Raw genomic sequence first — 13726 nt, 5'->3', positions numbered from 1 at the left:
AGATAGTACAGCGGGGGTGGAGGCGGACTGCTGTGAATCACGCCCCGCGACATGGCTCCCCGTCGGCACTCGTTTCCTGGGGTGACCCGGCCTTGATGGGCCAGGCTACTCAGCGGGCGTGTTGGATGACGCTGTGCCACTCTGCTCTTCCCGCTGCCCATCTGATGCGCCAGGGACAGGACGGGGGGAGGCTGAATGTCCAGGGACGCCCCGTGATGATGTTAATGGGACGGGCCCCGGAACTTCCTCCTCCCTCGGGGAGCCCGGTGGCCCCCGGGCCTCACTGTGGGACGGAGGTGCGATCAGAGACATGCCCCATCGCCCCACCGACACCTGGCGCTGCCAGTCCTGGAGGCCTGCAACGGTATTGACAAGATCCCAAATGTTCGCAGAGACTGGAAGACGGCCCTCATCCCGTCATTGTGTCCCTGGGTTTCCAAATGCATCGGGTGACCGGGTGGGTCGAGTAAATCCAGGAACCCGGGAAGCGTCTGGGCGGCAGCTGGATGCTGGGCTTGGGCTGCCCTCTGACCGTCCAGCCCCTCGGCTGCTCCGACTTCCACCTGCTGTACCGGCTCAGCTGTGTGGTGCACACCAGACCGTGACCCACGAACCTCATCACTTATTTGTCCAACCAAGGTGAGTGTCTCTGGAATGGCGGATGGTGTGGGAGACAGCAGTGCCACAAGTTCTAGGTCCTCGTCCGTCAGTACGTCCATTGTGTCCTGGTCCCACTCATGGCCTGGCGCAGGGCGCACGCGCTCATGTAAAGTTCCGCAGTGGGTGAGTCCATTGACTGCGTGGCCGCCCTCTGTGCTTCTAGGTCCACAGACCCCGTCCTGTCCCCGCCACTGTGTTGTCTCATGGCCCGACCTTCGGGCAACACACAGCCATGATAGTCGTCATTGTCCGTCCTTTGTAAGTCCCCCTCCAGAGTTCCGGATTTAGAGTATGGCCCTCCTGGCTGACCTCCTGCCTCTGGCGTGCGACCCTAGGTGCGGGTGTCATTGCGGATGGTCAGCTCTGTGTTGCACAAGACGGCCCTGGACGTTCGTCGGCTGGCCCTAGGGAACAGAATGATACGGGGTTCGTTAGACACGCTCAGTCGGGTGTACGGTGGTCCAGTGGTCAGAGTGTGAGGGGAGAGAGGATGGGTGGTCCAGTGGGCAGAGTGTGAGGGGAGAGAGGATGGGTGGTCCAGTGGGCAGAGTGTGAGGGGAGAGAGGATGGGTGGTTCAGTGGACAGAGTGTGAGGGGAGAGAGGATGGGTGGTCCAGTGGGCAGAGTGTGAGGGCAGAGAGGATGGGTGGTCCAGTGGACAGAGTGTGAGGGGAGAGAGGATGGGGGGTCCAGTGGGCAGAGTGTGAGGGGAGAGAGGATGGGGGGTCCAGTGGACAGAGTGTGAGGGGAAAGAGGATGGGTGGTTCAGTGTGAGGGGAGAGAGGATGGGTGGTCCAGTGGGTAGAGTGTGAGGGGAGAGAGGATGGGTGGTCCAGTGGACAGAGTGTGAGGGGAGAGAGGATGGGTGGTCCAGTGGGCAGAGTGTGAGGGGAGAGAGGATGGGTGGTCCAGTGGGCAGAGTGTGAGGGGAGAGAGGATGGGTGGTTCAGTGGACAGAGTGTGAGGGGAGAGAGGATGGGTGGTCCAGTGGGCAGAGTGTGAGGGGAGAGAGGATGGGTGGTCCAGTGGGTAGAGTGTGAGGGGAGAGAGGATGGGTGGTCCAGTGGGCAGAGTGTGAGGGGAGAGAGGATGGGTGGTCTAGTGGGCAGAGTGTGAGGGGAGAGAGGATGGGGGGTCCAGTGGGCAGAGTGTGAGGGGAGAGAGGATGGGTGGTTCAGTGGGCAGAGTGTGAGGGGAGAGAGGATGGGTGGTCTAGTGGGCAGAGTGTGAGGGGAGAGAGGATGAGCTGGGGGGGGGGGGGTAATGCAGGGTTATCTCACTTGCTTCTGCACCTCCAACCTCACATTGCGCGACCGCCCGGGTGGAGGATCCCCCAGCGAGGTCCAGTGCCCTCTACTGAAACACTGTCAGTGGGTGCATAACAGGTGAACCCCTCCGGTTCTATTACGCTCCCGGCTGTTGTGCGCAGTCTTTTCCTGTTGGATGGGGGGCATGGATTGAGCATCACAATTAGGCGGGTATCATCAGGGCGTTCAGTTAAAGGCTACATTGGGGAATGTTGGAGCCACACCATGGCATCTCTCCAGGGGGTCGCAGCGCTCATGTGGGTCTGTTACAATGTTGTTCACCCCCCTCCACACACTCTCGCCTCCCCTCCCCCTTGTACCCGGGGGGGGGGGGGGTGATGAGGGATTGGGGGGGGGGTGGTTGTGACCCGGGGGCACCCTCGCAGCACTTACCCTGGCAGCCCTGGTGAGGTCATGGAGCTTCTTTCAGCACTGCTCCCCGGACCGAGGCGTCTGTCCCACAGCACTCACTGCTGTGCCCACCTCACGCCAGGCCTGTCGCACTGCGCTAGACGGGTGGCGATGCCCTTGTCTTGGGCAGAGGATGCCCCTGCGCTGCTCCACCTCATCGAGGAGGGTCTCCAGGTCCGTGTCACGGAACCTCGGGGCGACCCTCCGTGGCTCAGTCATCTTCCTCCCTCTTCTGCTCCGCGTCCTTCCGTGCATGGATCGCGCCTTTTAAGACGTGGCACAGCATCATTCGGGGATCGCGCGCTGATGACGTGCATTTCACGCTACGCCGCCAGTGTTCCTCGCGGCCCCGATGCTAGCCCATTTCTGGGGCCAGAATCGGTCACGATCGGGGCCGTTTCGCACCGTCGTGAAATTCGACGGAGTTCACGACGGCGAGGTCGCTCCGGCGCGGCATCGGAGAATCGCGCCCAAGGTCTCAGAGTTTATGATGCACATTGCAGATTACATTACACAAGGATGTTTGTAAAGCAAATTACATTCTGAATAATAACATCATTATAATAAGCTTTATTAGTGTCACAAGTAATGAAGTTACTGTGAAAAGCCCCTGGTCGCCACATTCTGGCGCCTGTTTGGGTACACAGAGGGAGAATTCAGAATGTCCAAATTACCTAACAGCACGTCTTCCGGAACTTGTGGTAGAAAACCGGAGCACCCGGAGGAAACTCACTCAGACACGGGGATAAAATGCGGACACAGCTGCCGGAGAAGCGGCCTTCAGATTTTTGGCGGGAGCAGTGGCCAGGGACCTGTCAGGAAGAGTGACATCACAGCAAAGCAGTGACCTGATTGGATGGTAAGGAAAGTGCTCCAATTAGCAGTAGCTGGGAGAAATTCAACACTTCGTGTGTTGGTAAGTATTGTGATTGGTAAGTAAAATCTTTATTCCTTTCACTTATTCATTATTTGATATTATATTTGTAATCAGTTAAGGTAAACTGTAAAAATGGCAGGAGATCCCAGACCAGTGTTAGGCTCTTCGTGCTCAATGTGGGAGTTCAGGGACACGGCCGATGCCCCTGACTCCTTCATGTGCGGGAAGTGTGTCCAGCTGCAGCTCCTGTTAGACCGCATGACGGCTCTGGAGCTGCAGATGGACTCACTTTGGAGCATCCGCGATGCTGGGAAGGTCATGGATAGCACGTTCAGTGAGTTGGTCACACCGCAGATTATTGGTGAGGGAGACAGGGAATGGGTGACCAAAAGGCAGAGAATGAGCAGGAAGGCAGTGCAGGTGTCCCCTGCGGTCATCTCCCTCCAAAACAGGTATACCGTTTTGGATACTGTTGGGGAAGATGACTCACCAGGGGAAGGCAGTAGTAGCCAGGCTCATGGCACCGTGGCTGGCTCTGCTGCACAGAAGGGTGGGAAAAAGACTGGCAGGGCTATAGTCATTGGGGATTCAATCGCAAGGGGAGTAGACAGGTGTTTCTGTGATCGAAAACGAGACTCCTGAATGGTATGTTGCCTCCCAGGTGCACGGGTCAGGGATGTCTTGGGGGGATTTAAACTAATTCAGCAGGGGCATGGGAACCTGGATTGTAGTTTTGGGGTACGGGAGATTGAGAGTATAGAGGTCAGGAGCACAGATTTGACTTCGCAGGAGGGTGCCAGTGTTCAGGTAGGTGGTTTGAAGTGTGTCTACTTCAATGCCAGGAGTATACGAAATAAGGTAGGGGAACTGGCAGCATGGGTTGGTACCTGGGACTTCGATGTTGTGGCCATTTCAGAGACATGGATAGAGCAGGGACAGGAATGGTTATTGCAGGTTCCGGGGTTTAGGTGTTTTAGTAAGCTCAGAGAAGGGGGCAAAAGAGGGGGAGGTGTGGCGCTGCTAGTCAAGGACAGTATTACGGTGGCGGAAAGGATGCTAGATGGGGACTCTTCTTCCGAGATAGTATGGGCTGAGGTTAGAAACAGGAAAGGAGAGGTCACCCTGTTGGGAGTTTTCTATAGGCCACCTAATAGTTCTAGGGATGTAGAGGAAAGAATGGCGAAGATGATTCTGGAAAAGAGCGAAAGTAACAGGGTAGTTATGGGAGACTTTAACTTTCCAAATATTGACTGGAAAAGATATAGTTCGAGTACATTAGATGGGTTGTTCTTTGTACAATGTGTGCAGGAGGGTTTCCTGACACAATATGTTGACAGGCCAACAAGAGGCGAGGCCACATTGGATTTGGTTTTGGGTAATGAACCAGGCCAGGTGTTAGATCTGGAGGTAGGTAAGCACTTTGGAAACAGTGACCACAATTCGGTGACCTTTACGTTAGTGATGGAAAGGGATAAGTATACCCCGCAGGGCAAGAGTTATAGCTGGGGGAAGGGCAATTATGATGCCATTAGACATGACTTAGGATGTGTAGGTTGAAGAAGTAGGCTGCAAGGGTTGGGCACACTGGATATGTGGAGCTTGTTCAAGGAACAGCTATTGCGTGTTCTTGATAAGTACGTACCAGTCGGGCAGGGAGGAAGGGGTAGAGCAAGGGAACCGTGGTTTACCAAAGAAGTGGAATCTCTTGTTAAGAGGAAGAAGGAAGCCTATGTGAAGATGAGGCGTGAAGTTTCAGTTGGGGCGCTTGATAGTTACAAGGAAGCGAGCAAGGATCTAAAGAGAGAGCTAAGACGAGCAAGGAGGGGACATGAGAAGTCTTTGGCAGGTAGGATCAAGGAAAACCCAAAAGCTTTCTATAGGTATGTCAGGAATAAAAGAATGACTAGGGTAAGAGTAGGGCCAGTCAAGGACAGTGGTGGGAAGTTGTGTGTGGAGGCTGAGGAGATAAGCGCGATACTAAATGAATACTTTTCGTCAGTATTCACTCAGGAAAAAGATAATGTTGTGGAGGAGAATGCTGAGACCCAGGCTATTAGAAGAGATGGCATTGAGGTGCGTAGGGAAGAAGTGTTGGCAATTCTGGACAAGGTGAAAATAGGTAAGTCCCCGGGGCCTGATGGGATTTATCCTAGGATTCTCTGGGAAGCCAGGGAAGAGATTGCTGAGCCTTTGGCTTTGATTTTTATGTCATCATTGGCTACAGGAATAGTGCCTGAGGACTGGAGGATAGCAAATGTGGTCCCTTTGTTCAAGAAGGGGAGTAGAGATAACCCCGGTAACTATAGGCCGGTGAGCCTCACGTCTGTTGTGGGTAAAGTCTTGGAGAGGATTATAAGAGATACGATTTATAATCATCTAGATAGGAATAATATGATTAGGGATAGTCAGCATGGTTTTGTGAAGGGTAGGTCATGCCTCACAAACCTTATCGACTTCTTTGAGAAGGGGACTGAACAGGTAGACGAGGGTAGAGCAGTTGATGTGGTGTATATGGATTTCAGTAAAGCGTTTGATAAAGTTTTGCACGGTCGGCTATTGCAGAAAATACGGAGGCTGGGGATTGAGGGTGATTTAGAGATGTGGATCAGAAATTGGCTAGTTGAAAGAAGACAGAGGGTGGTGGTTGATGGCAAATGTTCAGAATGGAGTTCAGTTACGAGTGGCGTACCACAAGGATCTGTTCTGAGGCCGTTGCTGTTTGTCATTTTTATAAATGACCTAGAGGAGGGCACAGAAGGTTGGGTGAGTAAATTTGCAGACGACACTAAAGTCGGTGGAGTTGTAGACAGTGTGGAAGGATGTTGCAGGTTACAGAGGGACATAGATAAGCTGCAGAGCTGGGCTGAGAGGTGGCAAATGGAGTTTAATGTAGAGAAGTGTGAGGTGATTCACTTTGGAAAGAATAACAGGAATGCGGAATATTTGGCTAATTGTAAGATTCTTGGTAGTGTGGATGAACAGAGGGATCTCGGTGTCCATGTACATAGATCCCTGAAAGTTGCCACCCAGGTTGATAGGGTTGTGAAGAAGGCCTATGGTGTGTTGGCCTTTATTGGTAGAGGGATTGAGTTCCGGAGCCATGAGGTCATGTTGCAGCTGTACAAAACTCTGGTACGGCCGCATTTGGAGTATTGCATACATTCTGGTCGCCTCATTATAGGAAGGACGTGGAAGCTTTGGAACGGGTGCAGAGGAGATTTACCAGGATGTTGCCTGGTATGGAGGGAAAATCTTATGAGGAAAGGCTGATGGACTTGAGGTTGTTTTCGTTAGAGAGAAGGTTAAGAGGTGACTTAATAGAGGCATACAAAATGATCAGAGGGTTAGATAGGGTGGACAGTGAGAGCCTTCTCCCGCGGATGGAGGTGGCTAGCACGAGGGGACATAGCCATAAATTGAGGGGTAATAGATATAGGACAGAGGTCAGAGGTAGGTTTTTTACGCAAAGAGTGGTGAGGCCGTGGAATGCCCTACCTGCAACAGTAGTGAACTCGCCAACATTGAGGGCATTTAAAAGTTTATTGGATAAGCATATGGATGATAAGGGCATAGTGTAGGTTAGATGGCCTTTAGTTTTTGACTTCCCATGTCGTGGGCCGAAGGGCCTGTACTGCGCTGTATCGTTCTATGTCTCAGATCAGCTACAGGACATACTGAAGGGGGAGGGTGAACAGCCAGTTGTCGTGGTGCATATAGGCACCAACGATATAGGTAAAAAACAGGATGAGGTCCTACATTCAGAATTTAGGGAGTTAGGAGATAACTTAAAAAGTAGGACCTCAAAGCTAGTAATCTCAGGATTGCTACCAGTGCCACGAGACAGTCAGAATAGAAATTCAGGAATCGTCAGAATGAATACGTGGCTTGAGAGATGGTGCAGGAGGGAGGGGTTCAGATTTTTGGGACATTGGAACTGGTTCTGGAGGCAGTGGGACCATTACAAATCGGATGGTTTACACCTGGGCAGGACTGGAACTAATGTCCTAGGGGGTGCTTTTGCTAACACCGTAGGGGAGGTTTTAAACTAATGTGGTGGTGGATGGGAACCAGATTAGAAAGTTAGTGGTCAGTAAAGAGGCAGCAACTAAAGCCAGTAAGGTTCTAGATAATAAACGCAATGTGACTAAGGGGAAGAGTAGACAGGGAAGAGATGATTAACGCAAAGGGACAGGTGGTCTGAGGTGCATTTGTTTTTATGCGAGAAGTGTAGCAGGTAAGGCAGATGAATTTAGGGCTTGGATTAGTTCCTGGGATAATGATGTTATTGGTATTACTGAGACTTGGTTGAGGGAAGGGCAAGACTGGCAACTAAATATCCCAGGGTATAGATGCTTCAGAAGGGTTAGAGGGGGAGGTAAAAGGGGTGGAGGAGTTGCATTACTGGTCAGAGATGATATCACAGCTATGATTAAGGAGGGCACGATGGAGGATTCGAGCACTGAGGCAATATGGGTAGAGCTAAGAAATAGGAAGGGTACAGTAACATTGTTGGGACTTTACTACAGGCCTCCGAAAAGCGAGCGTGAAGTAGAGGTACAAATATGTAGACAGATTATAGAAAAATGTAGGAGCAATAGGGTGGTCGTGATGGGTCATGGAATGGGACTCATGTAGCGTTGGAGGCGTAGATGGAGCAGAATTTGTAAGGAAGCATCCAGGAGAGTTTTTTAGAGCAGTATATAAATAGTCCATCTCGGGAAGGGGCCATACTGGACCTGGTATTGGGGAATGATCCCGGTCAGGTGGTTGAAGTTTCAGTCGGTGATTACTTTGGGAATAGCGATCACAATTCCGTAAGTTTTAGAATACTCATGGACAAAGACAAGAGTGGTCCTAAAGGAAGAGTGCTAAATTGGGGAAAGGCCAAGCATAGCAAAATTTGGCAGGAGCTAGGGAATGTGGATTGGGAGCAGCTGTTTAAGGGTATATCCACCTTTGAAATGTGGGAGTCTTTTAAGAAAAGGTTGATTAGAGTGCAGGACAGACATGTCCTGTGAAAATGAGGGATAGAAATGGCAAGATTAGGGAACCATGGATGACGGGTGGAATTGTGAGACTAGCTAAGATGAAAAAGGAAGCATCCACAAGATCTAGGCGACTTAAAACTGATGAAGCTTTGGAGGAATATCGGGAAAGTAGGACAAATCTCAAACGCGCAATAAAGAGGGCTAAAAGGGGTCATGAAATATCTTTGGCGAACAGGGTTAAGGAAAATCCCAAAGCCTTTTATTCGTATATAAGGAGCAAGAGGGTAACTAGAGAAAGGATTGGCCCACTCAAAGACAAAAGAGGGAATTTATGCGTGGAGTCAGAGGAAATGGGTGAGATTCTTAATGAGTACTTTGCATCAGTATTTACCAAGGAGAGGGAGATGACGGATGTTGAGTTTAGGGATGTATGTTTAAATACTCGAGGTCAAGTCGGCATAAGGAAGGGGAAAGTTTTAGGTATTCTAAAAGGCATTAAGGTGGACAAATCCCCAGGTCCGGATGGGATCTATCCCAGGTTACTGAGGGAAGCGAGGGATGAAATAGCTGGGTCCTTAACAGATATCTTTGCAGCATCCTTGAGCACGGGTGAGGTCCCGGAGAACTGGAGAATTGCTAATGTTGTCCCTTTGTTTAAGAAGGGTAGCAGGGATAATCCAGGGAATTATAGACCTGTGAGCTTGATGTCAGTGGTAGGCAAACTGTTGGAGAAGATACTGAGGGATAGGATCTATTCACATTTGGAAGAAAATAAACTCATCAGTGATCGGCAGCATGGTTTTGTGCAGGGAAGGTCATGTCTTACAAACCTAATAGAATTCTTTGAGGAAGTGACAAAGTTAATTGATGAGGGAAGGGCTGTAGATGTCATATACATGGACTTCAGTAAGGCATTTGATAAAGTTTCCCATGGCAGGTTGATGGAAAAAGTGAAGTCGTATGAGGTTCAGGGTGTACTAGCTAGATGGATAAAGAACTGGCTTGGCAACAGGAGACAGAGAGTAGTGGTGGAAGGGTGTGTCTCAAAATGGAGAAAGGTGACTAGTGGTGTTCCACAGGGATCCGTGCGTGGACCACTGTTGTTTGTGATATAAATAAATGATCTGTAGGAAGGTATAGGTGGTCTGACTAGCAAGTTTGCAGATGATACTAAGATTGGTGCTCACCCCAGTCCAACGCCGGCATCTCCACATCAAGATTGGTGGAGTTGCAGATAGCGAGGAGGACTGCCAGAGAATACAACAAAATATAGATAGATTGGAGAGTTGGGCAGAGAAATGGCAGATGGAGTTCAATCCAGGCAAATGCGAGGTGATGCATTTTGGAAGATCTAATTCAAGAGCGGACTATATGGTCAATGGAAGAGTCCTGGGAAAAATTGATGTACAGAGAGATCTAGCAGTTCAGGTCCAATGTACCCTGAAGGTGGCAACGCAGGTTGATAGAGTGATCAAGAAGGAACACAGCATGCTTGCCTTCATCGGACGGGGTATTGAGTACAAGAGTTGGCAGGTCATGTTACAGTTGTGTAGGACTCTGGTTAGGCCACATTTGGAGTACTGCGTGCAGTTCTGGTCACCACATTACCAGAAGGATGTGGATGCTTTAGAGAGGGTGCAGAGGAGGTTCACCAGGATGTTGCCTGGTATGGAGGGTGCTAGCTATGAAGAAAGGTTGAGTAGATTAGGATTATTTTCGTTGGAAAGACAGAGGTTGAGGGGAGACCTGATTGAGGTATACAAAATTATGAGGTATGGACAGGGTGGATAGCAACAAGCTTTTTCCAAGAGTGGGGGTGTCAATTATAAGGTGTCACGATTTCAAGGTGAGAGGGGGAAAGTTTAAGGGAGATGTGCGTGGAAAGTTTTTTACGCAGAGGGTGGTGGGTGCCTGGAACGCTTTGCCAGCGGAGGTGGTAGAGGCCGGCATGATAGCATCATTTAAGATGCATCTAGACAGATATATGAACGGGCGGGAAACAGAGGGAAGTAGATCCTTGGAAAATAGGTGACATGTTTAGATAAAGGATCTGGATCGGCGCAGGCTGGGAGGGCTGAAGGGCCTGTTCCTGTGCTGTAATTTACTTTGTTCTTTGTTTTTAAATTTGAACCTTTCTAGGGACAGAGTTTCCTGATCTGTCACTATGTCCTGGGTAGCATCTACCTCCTTAGTAAGGACATGTGTAAAGTATTTATTTGATACCTCAGCCATGGCCCCAAACCCACTGTATACATTCCCTTCTGGGTCCCTAACTACCTCTTAACAATTTTAATGACTTTCTTGACTTTTATGATGACTGCCAGTCTTTTCTCATGATCCCTCTTCACTTCTTCAATGTGCTTCTTCATCTCTTCTCCAAATATTCTGTATTCCTCTTGGTTCTCAACTGTATTTTCTTCCTGACACCAGTCATAAGCACACTTTTTCTTCCTTATCTTAATTTCTATCTCCTTTTTCATCCAGAGAGCTCTGAATTTGTTTATCCTACCTTTCCCTTTTAAGATGCTTGATACTGTCCAAGACAAACTACTTTGCTTGATTTTTCAAGCCATATAAGATCTTCAAAGTATCGTATTGCATCTTTGACTTTGTCTATATATATGTTTCTGGAAACCACCTCTTCATTCACCTGAGGAAGGAGCAGTGCTCCGAAAGCTAGTGATTCGAAACAAACCTGTTGAACTTTAACCTGATGTTGTAAGACATCTTACTGTGCGCACCCCAGTCCAACGCCGGCATCTCCACATCATATAAGGTCTTGACAGATCTATATTTGTCATTCCTTTAATGTCGATGGGTGAAAATTCTGGAATCAAATATTCAAAACCTTTGGTGGGAGCATCATCACAACAAAGACTAGGAATTCCAGTGAAAACCTACTTCACCTCCTCCAGCCAATGAGAAATGGTAATAAATCTAACACTGGCAATGTTGCTCACTTCCCAAGAACAATTTTTTTCAGTATTAATTCTGCAGGAGAAAACAGAAGATTTTATGATGGTTTTAGATGTTTATTAGGGCAAAGAATTAATATCTGGATGATGAAATCTGTGTTTGTTTTCACAATGGAACAGTCAAAAGCAAGGTAGCTGATTGCCTGAGTTGTACTCAGCCCAATAAACACCCAGAACAGGAACGTTTTATCATTTTGATTTGTAACAATGACATGTAATGCTTTCTAGCTAATTAGAAATTCTCAATTGTGACAGTTTTCCAGCTAAGAAATATTCCTGGTTCCATAGAGTCATCTAGAGGTGTTGAATTGATGCTATGTCATATTTAGGTCTCAAGGATTTATCAACCTACTGTTCTTGTAAAACTAGGTCTGGGCTTTTGAACTCAACAAACAAGAGCTCTGAGACAGACCTCTCCTTTCTGGCTTTCTGCAATCCACAATATAAAACCTTATGTATGTGCACTTATTTCGTTAACTTCCTACAGAAAATACCAATTCTTACATTATTTTCCGTGTAGAAACACATTTGCACTGAATTAGTTTTTATTGTTATCTGCATATAACGCATTGCTAGATATGGTAGTATTATCAATTATATAGTATTATTAATTATTTAAAGTGAATACTCATTCATACTTCTAAATGCAACCTATATATTTTAACAACATTTTAAATCAGAATAAAGCAATGAAATCTGAAAATCTTTAGAAGAATGCAACAATACAAAAGGATTGTGCACTCGAGTAGTGCTATATTAAATAAATTGGCAGATTAAGTATTGTTCTTTTAGTAATAAAAAGTTTCATGGCTGTGATACTCTAAGAAATCTGAGCTGGATTATCACAGGCAGGGAGTGGGTATTGCCAGAATAATAAGGGGAAAAAACAAAACAAGCCATTCTTTATACATCTCCTGAGGGCTAATCAGATAATGGCACAAATAAAATACATTGGAACAGGATGGCTAATCACTTTTATAGATGGGTAAAAACTCATGCCGTGGAGACGATAAACATAAAGCAACATTGTAGACTATTCTAAAATATGATATAAAAATCTATAATTAACAGTGTAGTATCTGCCCATTATTGAAGAACCAATAGAAATTGTAGAATGTAGAACTCAAAGGCAAAGGTTTACTGATTGATGGTTCAATTTGAAAAATGGTGACAATCACAACAAAGATTTTCCTAAGGAACATTAGCTATTGTAGAGTTTGGATGTTTGAGTGCGAGGAAAGCTTGTAATTTGCGATCAAAGTCAACAGGTCTATCTTTGGGCTCTCTGTACTTTCTGGTCATCTTTGATCCAAGGTAACTGATAAGTTCACAGTGTTCTTCATACTGCTCCAGTATCTTTACGTATTTCTTTTTCACGTAGTCATAGCTTTTGGGATTGTGCGCTGGAAACCGAAAGTTAAATATAAAATCATTTTTTGTCCTATAAATCAACACTAATTATTTTCATTAGAATTTTACATAACATATCTGGTTTAAAATTTTAATGTTGAACCACAATAGGAAATATAATTACAGCAGTCCTGGAATTAAGACTGAATAATGTTGTAACAATCTTCCTACAGAAATGATTTCTGACTTGTGTAATGGAGGAACATTTTGGGCAATCTTTTTATTATTACATTATCAGAATTACAAAGCCAGAGCTCAGTGTGTGGACAGGGGCAAACCCCTAATCCAGCTCCTTGCCTGCTCCAATTCAAATTGAATCCAATTCATGGTCCCTACAAGAGAGGCGTACCAGATCCAGGCATTACACCTGACCTCACGCTCATCTTAACCAAAATTTTACCTGTGGAAGATGATCAATTCTGTAAAGGTATGCTCTGAATCACTTGTATGCTATGTTTCACAGGTTGTCTTGGATTAAGATTGGCTGACACCATGTTGCATGTTACAAAATAACTTCAGCTTTTGCATGGCAGATATTCAGTGTGTTATGCCACCTAACAAGTTGCTTACAAATATCAGAAAAAATTACAAACTTACAAAAAACAGCTGTAAAGTTATTTCAGATGAGTTTAATTTTAGGCAAACAAAATATTTAAAAAAAACGGATTATAGTGTTAAAGTATTTTCTTAAACTGTGCCATCTGTTGAGTAATTGTGGTTGATTGCGATTCCCGCCACGCCGCCCTGGCACCCGCACGTGATTCTCCCACCCCCCCCCCCCCCCCAAAATGGCGTGCCACGTTTTACGACAGGCCGCTCGGAGAATCGCCGCTCACCGTTTCTAACAGTCGAGCGCCGATTCTCCGGCCTGGATGGGCCGAGCGGCCTGCCCAATCCGACTGGTTCACGCCGGCGCCAACCACACCTGGTCACTGCCGGCGTGAACAGCGTGCAAATTCTGCGTGTGCGGCCTGTGGGGGGGGGGGGGGGAGGGAGGATCGAGCACCAGGGGGGTGCTCAGTGGGGGTCTGGCCCGCGATTGGTGCCCACCGATTGGTGGGCCGGCGTCTCTAAAAGGCGCACTCTTTTCCCTCCGCC

General features: G+C 47.6%; 1 protein-coding gene across 1 annotated transcript in view; it reads right to left on the bottom strand.

Annotated features, from left to right (window-relative positions):
• Window positions 1-12333: 12333 nt before the first annotated feature.
• ak9 (adenylate kinase 9) overlaps window positions 12334-13726 on the bottom strand; it is a 457701-nt gene continuing 456308 nt past the window's right edge. Inside the window, exon 42 of the mRNA XM_038801009.1 lies at window positions 12334-12621. Coding sequence (XP_038656937.1) covers window positions 12410-12621 — 212 coding nt within the window. The 3' untranslated portion in view covers window positions 12334-12409. The remainder of the gene's footprint in view (window positions 12622-13726) is intronic.

The sequence above is a fragment of the Scyliorhinus canicula genome, chromosome 6 (genome assembly GCF_902713615.1).
Source record: "Scyliorhinus canicula chromosome 6, sScyCan1.1, whole genome shotgun sequence".
Classification (NCBI taxonomy): Eukaryota; Metazoa; Chordata; class Chondrichthyes; order Carcharhiniformes; family Scyliorhinidae; genus Scyliorhinus; species Scyliorhinus canicula.
Note: the sequence above shows the minus strand (reverse complement) of the source record. Positions and strands in the feature narration are given on the sequence as shown.